General features: G+C 39.0%; 1 protein-coding gene across 3 annotated transcripts in view; it reads right to left on the bottom strand.

Annotated features, from left to right (window-relative positions):
* The window catches only part of LOC1271158 (transcription factor Dp), a 40,903-nt gene extending 26,374 nt beyond the window's left edge, over nt 1-14,529 (bottom strand). Inside the window, exon 1 of one of the 3 annotated variants that reach the window (XM_061658725.1) lies at nt 14,479-14,529. Coding sequence is in view for 1 of the 3 variants with exons in the window: in XM_309901.4 (XP_309901.3) it covers nt 13,836-13,887 (52 nt within the window). In the remaining 2 variants the exon portion in view is untranslated. Of the gene's footprint in view, nt 1-13,835 lie in introns of all 3 variants that reach the window. The other 2 variants (XM_309901.4, XM_061658726.1) reach the window with 2 other exon arrangements.

The following is a 14,529-nucleotide window of genomic DNA, read 5'->3' as shown; positions in this document are numbered from 1 at the left end:
GTTGCAGGTAGTAGCATTACAACATCAACCGGGCGACTATGGGCTTCGAACGACGAGATCCGTTCGCCGCGGTTGTCAGAAGGCGCTCACTTGGCGCTCAGTTTTAAAATAACGTACCATTGAGAGACCGTAAGAAGCGCGTGAAAGAATGAGTTATATCTGTCGGGGTCGAACGTTCCCGTTTGTATGGGGAGAAATCCGCGAGGTTTTGCGCTGCGGATTTGGAACGAATGTTGTTTTCAATGTAGCGTTTTGCTTTAAATTTTGCTTTAAATGATTGAAGTAAATTGAACTTAGAGGTATTAAACATTTTGAAAATGTTTTGTGATCTATTTCTAATAAAAAAAAGTTTTGAAAATGTATATAAAAACATAATATATATCGGAATATAAATAAACATACCAATATCTATTATATATATGTAAAGGTTAAATTTAATGTTTTTCACATCAATTTGTTACATTGCTGAAAACTTTATAGAAAAATATCGCAAAACATTTTCACCATGTAAATTACGTTTATAACTCTTTAAAATAAAATCAATCAGTATTTTTATACATTTTTATTAAGTAAATCCAATCCTGTCGTCCCTCCTTAATTTTAACTAAGTTAAATTCAAATTTCAAGAAAATGAGTAAAGCTGCCTTATAATTGATTACAAATCATCCAATAATGATGTAACGAATGAAATCCAATACCAACGGCAAAAAAGATCAAAATTCAAAACTTTACCATCCTTGAACCGTAGATATAAACGTCTTTTAATGCTTGACAGTTGTATCTCATGATTCTCATTCTCTCATGAGCGTCGAACGGATTTCGTCGTTCGAAGCCGGTACTCGCCCCGCAAGTCTTCCTGGCATAGAACGACTCATCGGGAGCGAAAATTGGGAAACATGGAAGTTTGCCGTGCAAACGTTCCTGGAACTCGAAGATCTCTGATGTGCAGTGAAGCCGAAGAAGAACGATGATGGAAGCTACGAATCCGTCGATACAGCAAAGGATCGAAAGGCACGAGCGAAAACCATCTTACTTCTTGAACCAGTGAACTACGTTCACGTAAAGGAAGCGACAACAGCGAGAGAAGTTTGGTCCAAACTAGAAAAGGCTTTCGAAGACTCTGGCCTTACAAGACGAGTCGGATTGTTGTATAAACTAATTAAGACAGATCTAGAATCATGCGATTCTATGTCGGATTACGTTAATCGTATTGTATCAACGGCGCATCAACTGAAAAGAATTGGTTTCCCAATTTCAGAGGAGTGGGTCGGAAATCTATTACTGGCTGGATTAACAGAACAGTATCGCCCAACGATCATGGCCCTTGAAAACTCCGGTATTGTCATCACTGGGGACATCTTTAAAACGAAACTTCTACAAGAGGTTCCTCTCAAATCAGTTGAACCTGCGTTTGCGGCAAGGACGAAGCACGTTAGTGCTGGTAAGCAAACTAATTAATCGAATACAGCTAAGGGACCGAAATGTCGAAAATGTTCGAAATTTGGTCATCTAGCGAAGGATTGCTACAGCACGAAGGGAAACGATTCGTTATGTGTAGTGCTTTCTACGTGTGGATCGAAGGAAAAAGGAAAATGGTATTTCGATTCCGGAGTAAGTGTCTACATGACAAAAAATAGTAATTTTTTGATGCATGCGAAAACATCCAGTGGAACTGTGGTAGCAACCAACGGGGAGAACATGCAAATCACTGCGAAGGGATCCTGCGTTTTGAAGTCTTCATGTCAAAAAGGTGAAATTCCCGTTGATGAGGTGCAGCTTATATCGAATCTATCTGTGAACCTTTTATCGGTAAATCAAATTGTAAAAAAGGCTACTCCGTTACGTTCACGAATGAAGGATGCGAAGTGGTCAACCGACACGGCGATATCATTGCTACTGGTTGCCATGACAACGATCTGTTCAAGCTTGACGAACGTAAAGAAGGTGAGAAAACCGCGATGACAGTTTCTTCTCCAGGAAGCTTGGAACTATAATAGATAGGCCATCTTAACATCAACGGTGTGCGAAGCCTTGCGAATGGAATAGCGACTGGCGTCAATATTGTTGGAGATACCATGGCCGATTGTAAAGAATGTCCAATGGGCAAACATAGCCGTCATCCTTTTAGCAAGACAGGATCGCGGGTTGCTGAAATACTGGATTTGGCTCATTCTGACATTTGCGGGCCGATGGAAGTCAAATCTCTAGGAGGAAGCCGATACTATATCGTATTTGTGTCATGACAAATTTGTATGTCATGACAAATCACGCTGGATGTGGACATATTTCTTGAAATCTAAGTCGGAAGCTGAGGTAAACCAAATTTTCCAGGATTTTCACAAGATGGTAGAACGGCAATCTGGACGAAAATTAAAGGTACTCAGAACAGACAATGGAAAAGAATATGTCAACACAGGTTTCACAAACTACTTAAAGAAGCACGGCATTGTTCATCAAACATCCAACGCATACATTCCGGAACAAAATGGCATGGCGGAACGAGCGAATAGGTCGATTGTGGAGAGTGCATGGTGCATGTTACACATGGCGAAACTTTCGAAAAGTTTTTGGGTGGAAGCTGTGGCTGCTGCTGTGTACCTTCTTAATCGTTGTCCAACCAAAGGCCATAATGTTACTCCGCAGACGCTAAATCAAAAGAGTGCATTCTGACCGGTTTCGATGAGTTTACCAAAGGGTATAGATTGTACAACATCAGATCGAAGAAAGTAACAGTCAGTCGTGAAGTAAAATTCATTAATGAAGGTGTTGCTGTTCCTATCCAAGAAAATTCAAGCAGCCGGAATATAATTCTTCTTGAACATGAAGATACAGTTTCTCTTTCACCGAATGTTACATCTTAAATGGAGGCAGTTTTGAGTGAAAATGAGGACGAGGACAGCGACAGCAAATACTTCACGGACGCGAATAATAAAACTTCTGAAGATACCGTTTGAACTAGTAACGAATGCGACGAAACAGTTGTCGATGATGATGCAGTTGAGAACTGCGAAATTATCGTTTTACAATCTCAATCGCAAATCCTGAGGTAAAACAGTCGGACGCGTAAAGTCCCAGGCAAGTATAATGATTTTATAATCCCACATGGCTCTGGTCTTTTCAGCAATGTTACCAGTTCAAAGATCATGAGCAGCAGTTCAAGCGGGTATCCAATCACACACCAGGATGCAATGTCGCGTAACGATTCAGAATGTTGGAAAGTAGCGATGCAAGAAGAATATCAAGCGTTGATTGACAACAGCACATGGAGATTGACAACTCTTCCAGAAGGTACGAAAGCAATTAAATGTAAATGCTGTTTAAGAGAAACCATGATACCGCTGGAAAAGTCAACCGCTTTAAGGCGCGCTTGGTGATAAAGGGATATCTCAGCGAAAGGGGGTAGATTACAACGAAACATATTCACCCGTAGTTCGTCATAGTTCCCTGAGATATTTATTTGCACTAGCGGCCATAGATAATCTTTTGATGGATCAGGGATGCTTTGGATCAAAATGTTGTGAATCTCCATTACATTAACACTGAAGAACAAGTTGCAGATGGTCTTACAAAAACATTACAACGAATCAAAAAAGAAAGTAATCGACGATCTATGGTAATTACACAACAATCGGCTTAAGGAGGAGTATTGGAATTATAGTAAGCAGTATTTGGGTTATGAGTAATTTAACTATAGTAACCTATGAATTTGTGTAGCTATAAGTTTTTGTATGAAATACATTTCATTCTGTTTCTAATCGTATACTAAGCTGCACTACTTCCAATAGTCAAGATGCTTAAAACAATGCCTGATCTTAAAAACATAATTTTCTACCACTTATAAATACGCCCACTTGCATTTTGTACAAACTGCACTGTCTACGTGATTAAAATAATTGTCGACTTCGATTAAAAAGCTGTCAGATCCGGCACGGTTTGTTTTGGTTGATAAGTTTTGGCATAGAATAAAAAAAATTGATGAAATTTTGTTGCTTTTACTTAAACAAAAACGATATCAGCTATTTTTTCATATGATGATATGATTTTTGAATAAGTTTTGTTAAATTGTTTGTTTAATGAATCAAAAACCGTACCGGAACTTACAGCTATTCAATCAAAGTCGAAAACTACTGGCGATCCCCGAGACCAAAGTGGGTATAGGGACTAGGTGGGCTTATAGGTATGGCGGGAAGGCCATATTGAATGAACGTATGACAGGAGTGGATTCGATTGTAATACGTATCTTTTCACCCACACTACGACACAACCAAAACAGTCATTGGAATTAACATCTACATAAACATCAACAAATGATCGAATCTTGTCATTTCGTTTTCATTTTTCTACAGCACGGCTGTCAAATTGTTCGGGATAAGCCTGTATAATAAACCCACTTTGCCCAAGACACACCTCTTACCGTGTGTTTACATTAGCCCCTCGAGCCTTCAACTTAAAAGGCTTTAAACTTAATAAACTTTTCTATATCATTGCTTTACCGAAAAATTGCTTAGCATTGATTATGTTTTTTTCGATGGTTGAAGAGTTCTTCTAACATACTTATCCGGCGCTACGGTCTTGGCCTGCCTCAGGAGTGTCCGAAACCGCTCACGGTCTCGCGCCTTCGTCTGCCAGTCCGTTATCCCGGATTAATGGTGGACTCCTCCACGCCATCTTGCCACCTCAATTTGGGCCTACCACGCCTCCTCTGTCCTTGCGGACGGCCTAAAAAGACTTTACGAGCTGGGACGTGCGTTTCCATGCGTACAACATGGCCAGCCCACCGGAGCCTGGCGAGCTTGATACGCTGCACGACAGTGAGGTGGCCGTACATCTCGTATAGCTCGTCATTATAGCGGCTCCTCCATTGTCCTTCCACACATACAGGACCAAGTATCCTTCTGAGCATCTTCCTCTTGAACGCGGCTAAGAGGGTTTCGTCAGATTTGGACAGTGTCCATGTCTCAGAGGCGTATGTGAGTACCGGAACTATATAGGTACTATATAGTCCCAGCTTCGTCCGTCGCGACAGGTTCTTTGAGGTGAACTGATTTTTCAGGCTGTAGAATGACCGGTTGGCAGCCAGCATCCTTGTGGGCAACTCAGTTTCCATGCTATTGTCGTTGCTGACCTTTGATCCAAGATAGGTGAATTTTGGGACGACTGCAAAAGTGCGTTCACCTATCCGCACGTCACGCCTACGTAGATTCTGATTATTTATTGGAAGGCCCGCTGATGTTGCCACCATCAATTTGGTCTTTTTTCTCTGGCAATCCGAGGTTATCTGCCGCCTGCTCGATCCCTTGGTCTTCTGACATACATGAGCTTTTTTCTGTCATCACCAATTTGGAACAGTTTTTTCAATTCAATGAAATTATGCTGTCGGAAAAGAACAGCATAAAACTTTAAATCATCATTATAAGGTGGAACGGAATGCTTCAAATTTTTTAATACCAACATTTCTTCAAAAACATGAACTTTATCGAGTTAAAAATCGACCTTTTCAGCTAGTTTCAACATTTTTTCCTCCGCTTTAATGGAGAAAACCTTTGTAGGTTTTATGTATGAAAGGAGATGGTAAAATTCGTGGGGAATGTTATTCTCAAGCAAATATGTTATTAATTTTACCACATACTTTTTCATACCTTTTTAAAGAGTGGTTATGACCTGTTCATTTGTCTCATACTAAGATAAACAATTGGGCAAAATTTTCTCGTCAACTTTTTTTAATCCACTCTCTCAGTCCAAATGTTTAGTTTCAAAAACAGTCTCTATCTTTTCTACTTCATAAATTTTTGCTAAATTTTTTAACTACCGTTCAACAAAGAATGAATGGTAACTCACAATTCAATTTTTTGCCATATTTTCCAAGAATTAATCAATCCATTTTTTACCACACTACATACACACTGTGTGTCTGAAAATACGACGTCGTGACGTCATTCTCAATTTTAAATAAACTAGTGATTGGGCCCGGTTACAGGGTTATGCAAGATAATTCCTTGGGTATAGAATAACCTGTAGGCAACGGATTTCTTAATGTACAACGTGGATTCCATGTGGTTTTTAATTCCAAATGATGCATTAAGAAGCGATGCATTAGTCCCGAACGCATGTAAACCAGAAATTTTATAGAACTTATTTTGGTGCTGAAACTGATTCCATTCCCGTATAGCTGTTATAATTAGTCATGAACCTGATCGTGGAGCTGATATTAACCCCTTACTGATGCTTTTTACTGATCCTGATCCATTCCGGTCGTGAAGTTGATCCCATTCCCATACCGGATCTGAAATATATCTTGACCTTATAGGGTAAACGTAACTATAGTGGTGTAGTACCAATAGTGGTGGTATGGCTCTAAAATTTGATAATAAGATGATTAAGAGCAATTAAGATATTTATGTCATTGTTTAATGTTCTCTGGTCTTTTAAAAAAAGGCTATAAAAGTTAAATTGGGCCATTCCATAACGGTGATAGAAACACCCCATATTTTGAGAAATGTGTCAACATTCTTCCAAAATCTTTAGGATTTCATAACAAAACTAATATTTTTGCTAACGTTTTAAATGACCACATAACAACGCAATTATTATTGTTTGGACATATCTTTCATGAAATCTTAATAAGCAACAGAAATGAGTTTCCTGAAAGTAGTTTACCAAAAAAGTCCTAAATTCGCATATCCAACTGAGTGAAAAATCGACTTCGAATCAAGCATACTCTTCCCGGCCTTTGAAGAATACAGTTTGTAAACAATTTAAAATTAGGTTACTTATACTTATCTCGGGTGCAATAATCTAATCTACAAGAACTGCAATAAAATAGGAATAACAGCGAGCAGAACGGCACTTCCTACGACACACAAAAAACGATAGAAAGCCCTCGTGTACGATAAAAGCAACAATTGTGGAAATAAAGCTGTTTACAAGTTATAAAGATTATAGTCAATATTTTCAACACTTATCACACTTTATACATTTTTTACGGTCAAATTATGTAAGAAATCAATAGTATGGATGTGATTCTTACTATTCATATGAAAACAGCTTGAAACTAAGTTCCATGTGTATTATACACAGTTTTTTAGGAATCGTTGTTTACCAAAACTATAGTAACACAATACGACGACTATAGGAACCAAACCACTATTACAGGTACAACGAAGATGTCAAAAAATATACTTTTTTCGTAAATTTGTTGTGTTTGATGGTGAAAATGCTTGTGATAGCGAAGATAAAACATATTTCAATTGCTATGTGTTAAAATATTCATAAATTTACCTTCCTGACGGCCGGGGAACATTGTCCGTACTCGCTAGTGTAATTTCGATTTTCACTAGCGCATCTGGCGGCGGCTGGCCGAAGCATTTTGCCAAACAATTTGTAGCCGCTTCAGAAAATGTTATTTTTCCATGTTTTTCAATTAAATTGGACTGAATAACCTTTCCAATTGATAGCTAACTATGTTGGGCAAGTATTTCAGCCATTTCGTATTAAAAACGTAAAAAACTAATAAATTTTTAGATACAGCTAGACCAGCGGTCGGCAAACTTTTGAGGCAAAGGGCCAAGTTTAGGAAATGATCTAAAGCCGCGGGCCAGGAGAAAGCGGGTTTTCTATTATTGTGATTTAATTATTACATTAAATAATTTTAGAAACAAAATAATTGGTTAACGATATCTAGCAATGCGGTTGCTATTTTTGCTGTTTTCCTATAATTGTGTCATCCCAGAATGGTCCATAATTGATAATACCTACTAATTTTTTTTTAATATACAAAAATATAAAGCATAAAATTTCGTATGTGACCTTCATTTCGATAGTCTTATTGTGGTGTTAAAATAATCTTAATATTACATAATGGTTGCATTAAAAAATGGACAACAATTGTCGATTTTTCATGGGCTTATCTTAACCCGCACTAACAAAACGTTAATTGCACTTTGAGTAATAGTATCCCATTAGTTAGCAGACAAAATTTGACACCTCTATCAGTCGAACACTAACCATGATGGACAAAAAAGTGAATCAAAAGCGTGCGCGATCAAAGAATGGCACCCCGTAGCGTCCAAAATCGACTGCGTGCGGAAGTTTGTGGACGTCGTATAGAATAAGTAATACCCGTTTTGGCATTTTGGTCGCCAACATCTTGGCACCATTAGGTAACAATCAAAGCATCGAAGGAAAGCCCAGGTTTGTTTTTGAGGTTTCAAATGAAGTTGAAATGAAGACAAAGGGTCAGGTCAAGTGGCTATATTACTGCGTTAGCTGGACCGGGATATCGATGCAACCCACCAAACAGTAAAATAATACCTGGGAAACATGAAGAAACAGATCAGGAGTTAGAAATCGCATCCACTGGCTTCGCAGTAGCAAACAATTACGCAAAAACTCAATGCAATCATTTCAGGTGAATTTCGACAGAATTTCGATATAACACCCTAGTCCGAAAACTGGTCCAACATCCCTCACCTGTGTCCAATCGATTTTTTTCTCTACGCCAACGTGATGCAAAAATTCTACTCTAACAAGTTTGTAGCGAAAACTTAGGAGGAATTGATGAAAATCGAAGGTAGAACTTAAATCATGCATGTCTTTGTCCACCATGGTGAAAATTCCTAATAACTGACGAAAGGCAATTCGCAAAGTCTTGAACATATTTGTGCAAGTAATCTGAAATAATTCCCTTTGAACAGATGTAAATGTAAATAAATTATCTTTCCTACTTTTTTCTACAACCAGTCGAAAATGGCATATTTTTTCATGCAAAAGCTATTGACCTGAAAAAAAAAAAGCTATTGCGGGGATATTGACCTCGAGTTCGAACCATTGTACTTTTTCAAGTTTTAATTAAAGTACTATGGAATGATGGACCGTTCAGTATATTTAATGAAAAGTTAAAAAGTACGATGGTTTAATATGGTATACTAGAAGATCTTCAGTAATTTGTGTACGAATCGTTCCTTCCCATCTTTCAAAATCAGTCAAATCCTTTCGCAGGCCGGATTGAATGTTGCGGCGGGCCGCATTTGGCCCGCGGGCCGGACTTTGCCGACCGCTGAGCTAGACCATTCCCTCGATGACTAAAAAAAATTCCATTAACCGCCGCCAGATGCGCTAGTGAAAATCGAAATTACACTAGCGAGTACGGACAATGTCCCCCGGCCTTGACATTTTAACAGGCCTATTATTTTACTCGAATGACATTGGATTTTGTCGGAAGCACTCGAGTCGAGCGGGAGAAAAATTGGTATCGTTTTTACCATTTTTTTAATAAAACATTTATATTTGCGAGTAAAGTCTAATGCTTATGAACTACTTTATTTGCAAAAACAGAATGACGCAGGGAAAAAAACATAACATATTTTATAACGTTAGACAACAATCGAGAACGCCTTGATGAATCATAACATCGTTGTTACCAACGATGTGGATGATATAGTTTGCAAACAAACGCAAAACACCTATTCTCTGTTCAGTACTAACTCCGGCTAGTACTGGGAATTGCAAACAGTTAAAAGAACGAACACAACCTGGAGCTAACGCAGTAGTTTTCTGTTGCAATAGCTCCCAAGCCGCAGAAACTCTTCTGCAACATGAAAATTTATGCTCCAGGGTTTCCACGAACGAACAAAACGAACAAGAGTTGGTAATAATTCGCCACATTCGGGAAAGGAGATCGCATGTTGGAATTTTTCCATTAACCAGCAGGAGAAGTGTCGAACGTTGAAGGGATGATAAGGCTGGACAATTGACGTTTCTCCACATCCTTCTCTAGCTGTGTTGTCGTGTCTCACGCACTATCTTAGCGTCAGGTAATCTGCTCGTAAGCATACGCCACTTCAGCTCAGACGTGCTGACCGTACTCTGGTGGAACGTATGCAAGTTGCTTGATCACATTTCTCAGGCAGGGATATGTAGTCGGAATGCTTTAGAGATCCGGTGGATTACCGGCCCTGATGATGTGTGGCACACCGATTGCTAGGCACTCTCGTTCAGCAACATATCTGTTCGTCAAGAGAACATTAACTGTAATTGCTGGTGTGTGCAGATTCAGACCACCTCGCTTCCGTGGTAGTGCCAGCTGATGAAGTGGGATCCGGATTCCTCCAGTGCCATGCCACAGAAAGGAACCAATAACACTAGTGACCTTCGCAATGTCCAATGCTCTGGCGCCACAAACTGACGCCACGTACCACAGCTTCGGTAGCAGGAAGGTGTTGAGAAGGTATACCTTCTGCACAAGATTTAAATCTCTCATGCGATGCAGCCACACTAGAGATCTAAAGTGCTGGATTACGACGTCCCAATTCTGTCCCATGTCATCTCGGATGTCATTCGAAAATAAAAGCAGTCGAAGCCAATGAACAGTGTGTAGCCATGGGACAGATATTATTGTGGAAGCAGTAACGATTCCTACGTCGAGTGCGTTGGTGTTGTCCACGTTGAGACGAGCACCAGAGACAGTTCCAAATGCCTCAAATAGTTCTCGCACACGCTCGATTTTGTCAGGAGAGGTTGTCACCACAGAGATTAAGGATTCGTCAATATTTTTTTGTTCTAGCGTCCGTGCGTTTCACAGTTGGTCAAACTAACCAGCGGTCGAAGTGAGTGTAAACAAACGGATTCAGCACTTCTTTAAAATCATTTTTTTCCATAATTTTGTTGGAAATAGGGTTAATATCAGTGATGAGAGTGTTGATAAATTAATATTAAACCTAATTACAAACGTGGACAGAGGCTTAAATTCTTTGTGTAGTTGAATGTGCACATTCCCGACAGCTTGAGCTGTCGGCAGAAAATCTCTCAAATGCGTATTGTTCTTGTTCGAACAATACGGTACCGATTTTTACTTCGTCGACTCGAATCTGCCGATGAGTTACTCGAAGCGGAACGTCGCTAGCAAAACGATACGAAAATGAACATAATGCCGAATGCTTCTCGAATGCCGAATGCAATATAATAAGCTTGATAGAATTGTTCGGAAGTAGGCGTTGACATGTTCAGTGATTCTGTAGTGCTGTCATTAGTTATGTTTACACCCTGTGCCGCAACGTTTAATTTTTCATTCTTAAAAGTCCTAAAAGTAGCAAATGATCATATCCCAAGCTGTTTAATACATGAATTAGTTGAAACAAACATATTTTTCGAAAATCGTTTGTTTACCTACTGATAAAAATCATCCAAGCTGCAGTCCAAGGGGTACGAAAGCAAGGTGTTATAAATGACAAGGTGAAGTTGTTCAGAGCAAAATGACATTTCTCGACTTGACATTTCTCTTCCGGGGGCTCCGGTATAAAAATCGGGGAGGGCTGGTGCGGGGTAATGAAATTTGTATGCAGAGAGTGACAGATGTCCCCCACAATGTCGCCCAGCAAAAGCGATTAAAATCAACCTTCTAAATACATTATCCTTGTACGAAAGTGACAGCTCTACAGGATAACCGAACATGTCAACGAGGCCCTTTCTGACCAACGATCGATGATGCGTTTGCGATGAACTTGATGAACAAAAATGAACTTCAGTTATATGTTTGACACGACACAGGAAACAAAAATTTCTTGAAATGAATAAAAAAATGAACCAAAATGGACTATAATGACTCTTAAATGAACAAAAATGAATTTCAACGGTAACCCAGTTGACACATTTTGGCTAAAAATGAACCAATAACCTGTTAATCGGTGAATAATTGCACAGAATGAACTATCGCTCGTCATCGATCGATCATTGGAAACCACCTCAACGCCTACTTCCGAACAATTCTATCAAGCCTATTATATTGCGTTCGGCATTCGAGAAGAATCACTCGCACGTTCATTATGTTCATGTTCGTATCGTTTTGCTAGCGACGTTCCGCTTAGAGTAACTCATCGGCAGATTCGAGTTGATGAAGTAAAAATCGGTACCGTATTGCTCGAACAGGAAGGTGCACACTTAAAAAAATTAGCCGAATCTCGGTTAATTTTTACCGAGATCAGCACAACTGAGATCTCGGCAAAGATCTCGGGTAAATTTCTGTTGTCGAAATCTCGGTTAAAAATGCAATTGACATTTTGTTTTGACGTTTACGTTTAACCGAGATTTTCGGTCAGAGCAATCCGAGATTTCAGCTAATTATAAAAACAATAATTTTTTTTAGTGGTTTTATATTGCGTAAAAAGTTAGTTTGAGTTATAAAAACAAACACAATTATTTATTGAGCCGTAGCCATAGCAGCCTGAGCCCATGCTGATAGCCGGTGTACATTTTCTGCAACATGATGCCACCATCGTATCTGTGAGCGTTTCTACATACACCGAGACTGCAGCTGAGAGATGACTGTGAGAGAATTGACAACCGGTTTCTCACGCTGGTGTGTGTAGAAGCTCTGAAAAGCGCCGAGATGAGACTTTTAAAATGATGTTGAAAAAATCCATTTTAATCGCTAAAATGAAGTCTAAAACAGTTTCTTTTACTTTTTAATAATATTCCTACGACTATTAGACGGCAAAAATGCAAACTAAAATTGATCGATCGCTATAAACTGCCAATTCATTTTTTTCTCAGCTACATCGTTCTTTGCATGCCGAGGAGAATTTTCTCACCGAAAATGCTGTCAGTCGCTGTCAAAGCATGCTGTCAGTTATTTTCTCAGCTGCATTCTCGGTGTATGTAGAAACGCTCTGTAGTTGGACGGCAGGAAGTCACCTTCCACCCGTCAATCTCACCACGTTCCCAGGAAGTCACCGTCGGCTCAGGATTTGTTCAACGCAGATCTTTTAGTGTCCACAATATAATATTGGAAAAACAATATTCGTAGAATTTGATATATTGATACATAAAACGAATATTTTTAACAAATTTCCTCTTCCAAATGTACGCAACAAGAACGATGAATGGCCGTATGTGATAACCGCTATATATATTCTGTACCGAAAGAAATTCAACGACACACGAAGCGTAAACTCAAAAAGTGTATACTCGATTCGTATGGGAGAGCGTAAACTGCATGTCAAAGATTATAGGGTTGTATGGCTGAAATCCAGTTTATGCCAAAGTTTCGTGTGACGTTCGTTTTCACTTTAATACGGACGTCACACGAGGCGTAAACTCAAAAAGTTTACGCTTGATTTGTATGGGAGAGCGTAGACTTATTGTCAAAAGATTATAGGGTTGTATGGCTCAAATTCAGTTTACACCAAAGTTTACGCTTCGTGTGACGTCCGTATAATACAAGGCTGAACGAAAATAAACATGATGTTCAACGTGTTAAGAGGTGTAAAGTCTTTCAAATATCATTGCTGATTCCTTGTACGTTATTGCAATAAAGACAAAAATCGTAAGGAAATAATAAACACGAACCGGAATTTCGCAGTCGCATGTCATAATGCTCACTGGAATCTATTTATAGCTACTACCGAATTTATAATACCATCTACCAAATCCAATGCCAACATCTTCTTCTATTTGGCGTAAACATCCTACGCGGACATGCCGGCCTATACAGGCTTTCAAGACTTTATTCAATATCACATAGCCGGATAGTCAGTCCTTACTACGGGGGGACGGTTCATTCCGGGCTTGAACCCATAAAGGGCGTGTTATTTAGTCGTTCGAGTTGACGACTGTACCATGGGACCGCCCCCCAATGCCACCATAACTCGTTTAGTTCACAAAACAATTAACATTTGAAAATTCACCCCAAATTAACTTAACATAACATAGATAATATTGTTCCTGAATGCATACACAATTAGCGATAACATAATTCACATTGTTCCTGAATGAACTCGAGTCAAAACTCACAGCATGTATGAAGGTTTGATACTGCATACACCAACGCTACGGAAACTTACCTGGTGTTGGATCCTGCACCACAAATTTTACCGGTTTGGTTTGTTGAGCCATTATCCGTCGGCTCAGGATTTGTTCAACGCAGATCTTTTAGTGTCCACAATATGATATTGGAAAACCAATATTCGTAGAATTTGATAAACTGATATATAAAACGAATATTTTTAACGAATTTCCTCTTCCAAATGTACGCAACAAGAACGATGAATGGCACACTTCAAAATGGCGATTCAAGACAGTATCGATGTAAACTAGGCGGCTCACATTCGGCGATCGGCTCGATGATGAAATTGACAAGATATTATCATTACAATTATGATAATAACAGAAAATAATTGTAGCAGTGTTTAGAGAAAATTAAAACTGAAATTTGTTTAAGTTTTAGCGCTTAAGAGCCTTTCAATTTTTTGTATTTCAATACAAATATGCTACAAGCTCCAGCTTAGGCGGGTTTTATGTTTCTATACATCATCTCGCATTTGGAACTATGGGAGATGGTATGTCACAGACTCAAGTTGATTGACATTAAAGCACAATTTAATGTCACTATTACAAGAAAATCGACTTAAAAAAACAAATCAAACTCACATTCTGGTCAAAACCATCAAACGAGAACGAATTCGAAAATATAAAAATAAAACTCGCCGTCACAATAATTACATTGTACAGTACCCGAGCAGATGATATAAACGACAT

The sequence above is a fragment of the Anopheles gambiae genome, chromosome 3 (assembly GCF_943734735.2).
Source record: "Anopheles gambiae chromosome 3, idAnoGambNW_F1_1, whole genome shotgun sequence".
NCBI classification, from domain to species: Eukaryota; Metazoa; Arthropoda; class Insecta; order Diptera; family Culicidae; genus Anopheles; species Anopheles gambiae.
Note: the sequence above shows the minus strand (reverse complement) of the source record. Positions and strands in the feature narration are given on the sequence as shown.